This window comes from Drosophila suzukii, chromosome 3 (genome assembly GCF_043229965.1).
Source record: "Drosophila suzukii chromosome 3, CBGP_Dsuzu_IsoJpt1.0, whole genome shotgun sequence".
Taxonomy (NCBI): domain Eukaryota; kingdom Metazoa; phylum Arthropoda; class Insecta; order Diptera; family Drosophilidae; genus Drosophila; species Drosophila suzukii.
The window spans coordinates 17,723,815-17,732,642 of NC_092082.1; the positions used below are offsets into that span (position 1 = coordinate 17,723,815).

At 44.9% G+C, this 8,828-nt stretch overlaps 2 protein-coding genes across 2 annotated transcripts; one reads left to right on the top strand and one right to left on the bottom strand.

Annotated features, from left to right (window-relative positions):
* Positions 1-38: 38 nt before the first annotated feature.
* l(3)psg2 (lethal (3) persistent salivary gland 2) lies at positions 39-6,665 on the bottom strand. Its single transcript, XM_017076579.4, has 3 exons — positions 5,666-6,665; positions 1,443-5,612; positions 39-1,374 (listed from the first exon to the last, which is right to left on the bottom strand). The coding sequence occupies exons 1-3, from the start codon at positions 6,367-6,369 to the stop codon at positions 345-347; spliced, it is 5,904 nt and encodes a 1,967-aa protein (XP_016932068.4). The 5' UTR covers positions 6,370-6,665; the 3' UTR covers positions 39-344.
* Positions 6,666-7,379: 714 nt separating this feature from the next.
* FRG1 (FSHD region gene 1) lies at positions 7,380-8,583 on the top strand. Its single transcript, XM_036815556.3, has 5 exons — positions 7,380-7,538; positions 7,603-7,785; positions 7,848-8,046; positions 8,107-8,306; positions 8,384-8,583. Exons 1-5 carry the CDS (start codon positions 7,480-7,482, stop codon positions 8,529-8,531), a joined length of 789 nt encoding a protein of 262 aa, XP_036671451.3. The 5' UTR covers positions 7,380-7,479; the 3' UTR covers positions 8,532-8,583.
* The last annotated feature ends 245 nt before the right edge of the window (positions 8,584-8,828 follow it).

An 8,828-nucleotide genomic window follows, 5' to 3' on the forward strand; every position in this document is an offset into this window, starting at 1 on the left:
GTCAAGAGTTTCGTTTTAATAAATGACTCATATATTCGTAATGTTGCGAAATGTGTATAATTCTTAAGCGCACTGAAATATTTACATTTTTATTTTCTTGTAGAAATCAATGAATTTGGTCAGGTCGAACCATATATAAATGACATACAAACTTAGAGCTGAATAAACCTAAAACGACTTCTATCAATAAATGCATCTTGTTTACAAAATGGTCAATTAAAAAAATTATATAAACAAAACTTTTTAAAATTAAGTATTAACGTAAAGGATATTCATGATCATGAAGCGAATTATCTAAAGGAAAACTATTGGCTAAAGAATCAAACTATCAAGAGATGGATCCACTACTTAGTCTCCACAAGGAGCTGCGGCTGAATGTCCACCACTGGCTGTTCGGCTGGCTTGGTTTCAGACTCCTTGAGATCGTTGCTGGCTTCCTCCGGGCTGGCTGTTCCCCCATCATCTACGTCTAAAGTTTTCGGCAACGGTCCCAGTTTCTGCAGTATATCCACCGGCATTATCTCCGTAATGGTGGGCACCGAGTTCACAGTGAATTGAGACGGCAGTTCGGGTAGAGTTGGCAGCTCAGGCAGAGGTGGAGGTGTGAAATAAGGAGGTATCATCGCAGGCGGTGGCGTAGGATTAGATGGAACAGGCACGGGCACTGGTAGCGGCACGGGTACAGGAACCGGAACAGGCGATGGCACCATGGCAACCGGCTGAGGGTAGCCCTGATAACCACTTCCATCCAAAACGGGAATGGGCTGCGGTAGCACATTAATAGGCACAGGAGAAAGTACAGCTCCACTTGGCATAGGAGGTGGTCCACTCAGGTAATAGGGCATTCCATCGGGCAAAGGCATGGGCATCGGCAGTGGAGGTGGTGGATGTTTGCTAAAGAACTCCTTGAGCATCACTGCCCTTGTGGCAGCATCCACATGCGCAGGAATAATTGGCGGGCGAAGTCGCAGGAACCCTGGCGGCATCTGAGGCAGGCGACCGGTCTTCATCAGCATGGCAAAATGCTTGGGATCGAATGGCGGGCGGTTAGGTGAACGTAGCATTCGTGCGTGCGACTTTACTATTGCTCCTTTAAGAGGGTCAAAATGGAAGTACCGGAACTTGGGCTTCTTTTGCACCAAGACGGCCTTTTCTAAGTTGGCTGGCTTGGGTGTTAGAGGCGGCGGTGGCGCAGGCAATGCAAGTAACTCGTCCCGAATCTGTTGCAGCTTGGCAGCTGCTTGGGCGCGACGCTCCTGATATTTTCGCAGCGCGCGTTCGACCGCCATCCCAACAAAGGCGCGATCCTCGTTATCGCTCTCGTAGGTGGGCAGCACGTTATCCACAAAGTTCACGCTCTTTCGCTTAGGTTTACTAAAAAATAATAATATTATTATAAATGCATTTCAAATTTGTAATAAATTAAAAAAATACTGGCATACCTATTGTCTTCCACTGGTTCTTCTATTGCAACTGGCAACGGAGTGTCCTCCACTTCCGTTGTGTCATCGCCAGAAGGTACTATCTCCAAAACGTTTCCCTTTTGCACAGCCACCGGCATTACCGATGATAAAGGCATCATTGGTGGCATTGAAGCAATCGGTGCCGTAGGAGGAATGGATTCCATGGGTACCATCGGTGCCATAGGGAGTTCCCTGAGTACTGATCCAGGTGGCTGAGGTGACGAAGATACTTCACCCATATAATCCCCATACGAGTTCGAATAGTCTTCGGAGTACTGGGCATAGGCCTGTTCCATGTTGTAGGCGGAGTCCATGTAGGCGGCATACGCATCATAGCCCTCTCCCATTGTATCCTGATTCTCCTGCTGCATCAATGACATGTTGTAGTAGTAGGCAGCCGCTTCCATGCCCTGATTTTCCTCAAAATAGTTAACAAAGCTTTCGTCTCCAAGCGAACGAGATCTTGGAGATATGGATCGGGATCGAGACCTGGAGAACGATCTCCTCCTGGTTGGTGAACGGCTTTTGGACCAACTGCGTCGCATTGGCGGCGAAGGTGGTTTAAAAGGCAACGGGGAACGCGAGCGAGAGAAGCGATCCCTCTCCCGTTCTCGCTCCCTATCTCGACTTAATGAGCGACGCAGGCGGGGAGGAGGTGGTGACCGAGGACCAGCCATTTTAGGTGGAATAGGAGACAACGAACTACGTTTCCTATTTCCACCTATTGGTAGCGCACGTCTTCGTCTATTTGGACTCCTACTACGAGTTCGACTCCTTGTTAGACTTCTGCTGCGACTTCTACCAATTTTAGTTCCTCCGACTGTTACTCCACCGATTCTCTTAGCATATCTTGATCCTCTCCTCGGCGATGGAGGACGCCAGCGTCTGGGGCTCGGAGAACGCGACCTGACCCTCGAGCCGCGACGACGGGATCTATTTCTGGATATGGAACGTGAACGAGACCTTCGACGACTTCCTGTCGGCGGTGGTGGACTCCTCAGTGTCCTAGATTTCGAACGGGATTTCACAATGGTGGGTTTAACAATGGCAATCTCCTTAGGTGGCTTTTGCAGTGGTGCTTTAGGAGGCTCCTCAGAAAGCTTGGATGGTTCCGGTTGCTCTGGTTCATCCTTGTCGAAAATTGCCGGTTTTCTTGTGAGTTTCAGGGGCGAAATAGTCAGTTTGATGGCTTCACGATTGGCATTAAAGATGTTGTTTACGGGAAAGGCTGATTGCTGAGCCTCCACTTCCTTCTGAACGTTTTCTTGTTCATCTATTGGCTGTTGATCTTCACTTGAATTGTTCTTAAGCTCCTGCTTGCGGTACTTATCCATGATGGCATTGCGCTGCATCAGAAACAGGGATTCCATTTTGAGTAGTTCCTCGGAGATCTCATCGCCAGCGTCGTAGTTCTCACGCATCATCTGAATTCTGGCCAGATTGTCTTCAAGACTTTTGAGTTTGCGCAAATCTTTGCTAACATTGTTCTTTTTTTGCTGCTGTTCCTTGCCAGATGTATCATCTTGATTCGTTATAGAATTTCCTGATGTTACGAGGGATTCCTCATCCGAAGAGTTCTCGTTATCATCTTCGTTGTCTGAACTGGAATCCTCCTCGGATTCGCTACTACTGCTACTTGTTGACGAAGTCTCAGTGCCCGAAGAACTTTCATCGGCAGCGGAATTACTCAAGGAACTGTTCTTGGAGGTCTCCAGAATATCTGGCTCCAAATCCTCGTTTGACATCTTAATACTATTCATGAACTTGTCATATATCTCATGGATATTGCTCGTGGCTAGGTTCCCATCTTTGGTTCGAGGAGGTGGAGTGCTGTTGGCATTCCACAAGGCATTCGAATCCTCATCGTCGCCGTTGAATTGGGCAGCTGGTGGAGGCAAGGGGGTTGCATTTAGAGAAACAATGGGATTTGGAGTAGGAGTCGGAGTAACCGGTGGGGCGTTCTTCGGCATACTGGCCATTGAATCGTCGTTTTCCCAGTTGTCAATGTAGTCATCTGTATCGGGACTTTCCTGCTCGTTTGCTGGTGGAGGAGCATTGGCAGCCACAGCACCATTTCTTACCAGCACTTCCCGTTCCGCCTTTCGTGGGGGCGTGGAATTGCGTTCGGTTTTAATGGTGGTTACAGTAAAGGACTTTTGTTGAGGCGGGGGCGTAAGATCCTTTTCAATCTTAATGCTGAGGTTTCTGTACTCATCACTGCGTCTTGGTTGCGATCCACTTTGATGATTGTCATGTGATTGATTTCTTTCTCTTTCCAAATCTTTGTCCCAATTCTCTTCACAGCCACTGTCGTTTCGATGAAGACGCCTCTCCTTGCTTGAAGGACGCGAGGAAGACTTCTTCCCGCTTAATACTGATTCACGCTTGAAGGGATTTATATGTCTGGTTTGGTTTATGTGATGGTCAACCTCTGCTTTTTCACCACCGGATCTCCTATCTCTATTTTTTGACAGAGGTTCTGTTTTAATTTCTTTGGGCGCCTCTTTCCTCTCCTTGTATTCATTGGTGCGACGGAACAACTGTTCTTTGGTAGCCAAAAGGGCATCCAAATGCAAATCACTGTCCTCGAGCAGAGCGCCAATCCTACTGTGAATCTCGCTGGCCTTGAGCAGAGGAGCCAATTTGTCGGGTTTGGAAATTTGAGCAATAGGAATGGAAATGGGGGTCGCCTTTAATGGCGGCGTAGTACTCCTTTCGATAGATACAGCTGGAGCTGTAACGGCAGTGTTTAATCTTGGCGGAGATTCGGCAAATATATCGAAACACTTCGGCTTCTGGATTTCACCAGTTGGAGTCAGATGGATATGAACATGTGGCGGCGTCGTTGGTGGAGTTCCTTCTCTGTCCTCCCATGACGAAGATGGCTCGCTCTTTTTTCTGGAGCCGTGATCGATTTCTAAGGCATTTTTGTAGGAGGAATCATGCGGCGTTGCTGCTCTTCTCGATCTATCAACACCCTTTTCCCTGGAAGTTCCAAACTCCTTCGCTTTTGACAGATCGCTGCGTTTTTCTACATACCTTTCCTTAGACTTTTCCCTCGAATGATCCCTAGATTTGTCTTTACCGCTTTCTTTTAAGCCTTTTGCTGTTAATTTCTCTCCAGATCGCTTTCTTTGCTTATCCTTTGAACGTTCGTCTAGTGTTTCGACTAATTGTTCCGGCAGTGTGTCTTTCTTACGTTCCGAGGGTTTTTCTTTTAAATCTTTGATTTGTTTGACATCAGATATTTTTTCCGTTGTCTTATCATGAATTTTTCGCGGTGATTTCTCCTTTGATCGTTTTCTGACCTTTTCCTTGGATTTTTCCCTGCGCTTTTTATTTGGGCCCTCCTCGTGCGTTTCCTTATACTTGTCCTGCGATTCAACCTTAGATTTATCCCTGTGCACTTTGGTTTTTTCGTTCAGTTTTTCACTGGATAAGACTCTGTTATTCTCTTTATCGCCAAGCTTTTCCTTGGATTTTTCTCGACGCTTCTCTCTGGATCTGGACCTTTTCCTTGATTTAGCCCTGCTCTGTTCTCTGTCCATTGTCTTTCCTCTGCTTTGATCTCCCACTTGTGACCTTTCAGGTGTTTTCGGCCTTGTTGGATCTCTCTCCCTGGATCGGTCCTTTGCTTGTCCTCTAGTTCGATCTATTGCGGTCGTCTCAGACTCACCTTCAGTTTGTTCTTTTTCCTTCGATCTTTTTCTCTTTTTTGCCCTGTCTTGATTTCTTTCTTGTGATCGATCCCTATTTTTTCCTCGAATTGAATCTCTATCCCTTGACTTTTCTCTAGCTTTCCCTCTACCTAAATCCCTGTCCTTGGATTTTTCACTAGTTTTTCCTCTGGATAAATCCCTTTCTTTTGACCGTTCCTTAGTTTTTCCTCGATTTTGATTTCTTTCCTGGGTTCTTTCTCTTGTTTTTCCTCTATCGGCATCTCTGTGTGGGGACTTTTCCCTGGTCTTGCCCCTGGATCGATCAATTTCATTTAACTGTTCAGTGGTCTTGTCCTTTGTTTCGCTGGGGGCTTCTGTGGAATTCTGTGTGGCAGGTTCCGATTTACTCCTACACTTTTCGTGCTTTGAGTTCGAGCACTCGGTGACCAGATTGAAGACAAAAGACACTGGCGGCTGCAAGGCTGTCCATCTAAAAGAAAACCCCTATAACTCTATTTCTAGTATGGTTACGTATTTACTTACACTACATCCGATTGGGGTCGCTTTGAACGTCCTGAGTTGTTGTTATCTCCTGGACCTGGAGGATTCTGCGGTCCATAAGCTCCCGGCGGAGGTCCTTGGTTTGGTGAACCAGCCATCATTGGTGCTCCCATACGATTTTGCATGGGCGGGCGACCAAAGAAAAGCGGTCTCATGCCCCTGGTCATGGGTCCTCCCCTGGCCATCCGGGGCATAAAACCCATGCGGGGGAAGTCAAAGCAAGGAGCTCTCATGTGGAATCTTAAAGGATTAATGCCCAAAAAGGGCGTGGGTGGCGCTTGAGGATGGGCAGCAGCTTCAGCCTCCTCCTGTTTCTCCTTCCTGGCCTTTTGCACATCCTCCAGGTTCTTGAGGTCCTCCCCCGAGGAGTCCGAATCCGAATACAGACCTTCGCTATCATCCGCCTCTTCCGGTTGTGTTTTCGGTGTTCCCAAAGAGCCGTTCTCCATGCGTGCCAGTTCCAAAGTACCAACTGGCATCTTTCGCAACGTTTTGCTGATCATCAGGTCCTTGGAAAGTTGCTTCTTAATGGCCGGACTTCCCGGATGAAGATGGGGCGGGGTCACAACTTCGCCCGGCTCCAGACTATTGGTGTCAATGTCCTGGAGATCCTCCGTTGGCTTTGCCAGATGGCCAGGTGCTTGGTCCTCCATTCCGGCGACTGATCCTCCAGTTGCTTGCGACATTTTCACATCCGGCGACCTCAAATCGGTTTTCCTCTCACTCCACTCCCCTCTCGTTAGTTTTTTCTTGTTGTTTGCGGGAGCACACGCTTTTCTTATGCAGCTCTCTCAATGGCGGCGCCGCGTTGCTGAGTTTCCACGCTGCGCTTTCCCTCGCCGAGCGGTAGTATCGATTGGGCGGCGCGGGCGGACGTCCTCGTCGATTGCAGCGGTGCACCAGCTCGGCGGTTGCGGTTTCATGTACGTTTCCGGATAATGTTTATGCCATCATGAAAAACCAAAGCTAGTACAGTGTGACCGCGGAAGAGTCATAGAAATATACCGTCTGACTGTGAAAAATATACCTTTCATACTATTGTTAGTTCTTTAAATAAAATACTATGAATATACTAAAAAAAATGTCGCCGGCTTCATTTATTTTATAAGGGTGATTCCACTTCACATGTCGATTTGATAACATGTGAATGGTAAAACAAAATTGTCTTAAATTAAAACGCTGTGAGAATGGGTCTTACACGATAACAGGATAGTCCTCTCCATAACGGTTAGGCATAACTAACCCTACGCTCCTTTCTTCAAATGACAAAAATATAAAAGTTTTCGGACTGAAATTTGTGAAAAGTAATCTAAAAATTATAGAGCTCTAATTATTACCCCGTATTGGTTTATCTACGATTTTGAATTGAATGGTGTTGAGTACAATTTAAACCAAAAAACCATCTTCTAAATATTGCATGTGTGAAGTGCTCTGTGGAAGTCCGATTTGTGTACACATTGTTAAATGTAATTGTAAAGAATGTCAATAGAAAATAATCTAGTATCTTCTTTCTTTGATTTTTGAACAAATTTTGAAATTGTATTAGGTTTTTATCTATGATCGCTAGTAATGATCATAACAACTTTTCCTTTATTTGGTTTCTCAAAATGTACATTATGCAGTGGAACCAGGCTGTTATAGTCACTGTGGGATTTTCGGTATTTCGATAACCTAAAAAGTAATTTGTAGGAAGATGCACAGCGGGCACACTATTGTTGACCAAAAAACAAAACAAACTAGGTGTTTCGGTGTTTTATTGGATTACTTGGTTAATATATAGTTATTTTACTGTAAATATGTCTGCTTACGATCATGCACGCATCAAGAAATTAGTTTTAAAGGGCGAAAAACATAAGTAATTATACTCAGTGGCTTAGACTTGCCTCGTTGGTTAAACTATTAACTACTGATTGTTGCAGGAAAAGCAAGAAACGAAAGAAGGAAAAGGATGAGGCGGGATCTTCCAAAAAGCCCAAGGTGGTGGTGGACGAGGATGCAGTGGAGCACGGTGGATGGTGGGCAGCAAAGACAGCTGCCGACATAACGGGAACAGTGTCAATTGAGTTCAGCGATAGATGTTACCTGAAAGCCATGGATAATGGGTAATATTTGGTTGATCATTTAACTCCAAACTTCCATTCTTTAATAAATATTAATATTTTAGCCTTTTTACTTTGGGAGCACCTCATAATGCTGGCAATGGCCCAGATCCAGAAGAGATTTTCACTGTATTTCTTATCAATGACCGCAAGGTAGCCTTTAAATCTGGCTATGGCAAGTACTTGAAAATCGAAAAAGATGGCATGGTAACAGGGCGATCCGAAGCTGTGGGTAGTATGGAACAGTGGGAGCCGGTTTTCGAGGTATGCGACACTTATTTAAAACCCGCTGTTATCTGTTGACTTAATCCATTTTATTCGAAGGAAAATCGAATGGCCCTGCTTTCGGAAACCGGACACTTTATGTCCATCGATCCCGAAGACGATGCCTGTGTAGCATTGCGTAAAAAGGTAGGACAATATGAGATCTGTAAAGTGCGGAGTAACGCAGCCAGGGATGTTGTCATCGATACGGAGCCCAAGGAAGAAAAAGGGGACTTGGGCGAAGTTGAAAAGAATTACGTGTAAGTACAGCCAATGTTAGATATTAATAAATTACCTCAGTATAACATATACTCAAAAATACTTTTATTCTTTATAGGAAAAAGTTCCAAAAGTTCCAGGACAAGAAAATGCGGATAAATCAAAACGATGTAAAAGAACTCGAAGATGCCAAGGCTCAGGGATCCCTGCATGAAACCCTTTTAGACAGACGCAGTAAAATGAAGGCCGATCGGTATTGCAAGTAACCCTATTTGCTTTTGTGTTCATTCATTAAAGATTTGTGTACCATTCATAAAACGCTTCGTTCCTTAGTTTGAATATGGAAGGTTGCAGGATCTATATTTATATGCAAAGTTTATAAAAATCAAACAAATTGAACAAATTTCAGAAGCGTGTCTATTTTCGGTCCTTGGTATTTCTAGGTTTAAAATGGATACTTACTAAACCAAAAGAACAAATATCTGAATAGTAATAATAATTTAATAGTTAACTTGAAACTAATATCTGTATAAAATTCACACCCTTAGTTGAATGTTTGTTTG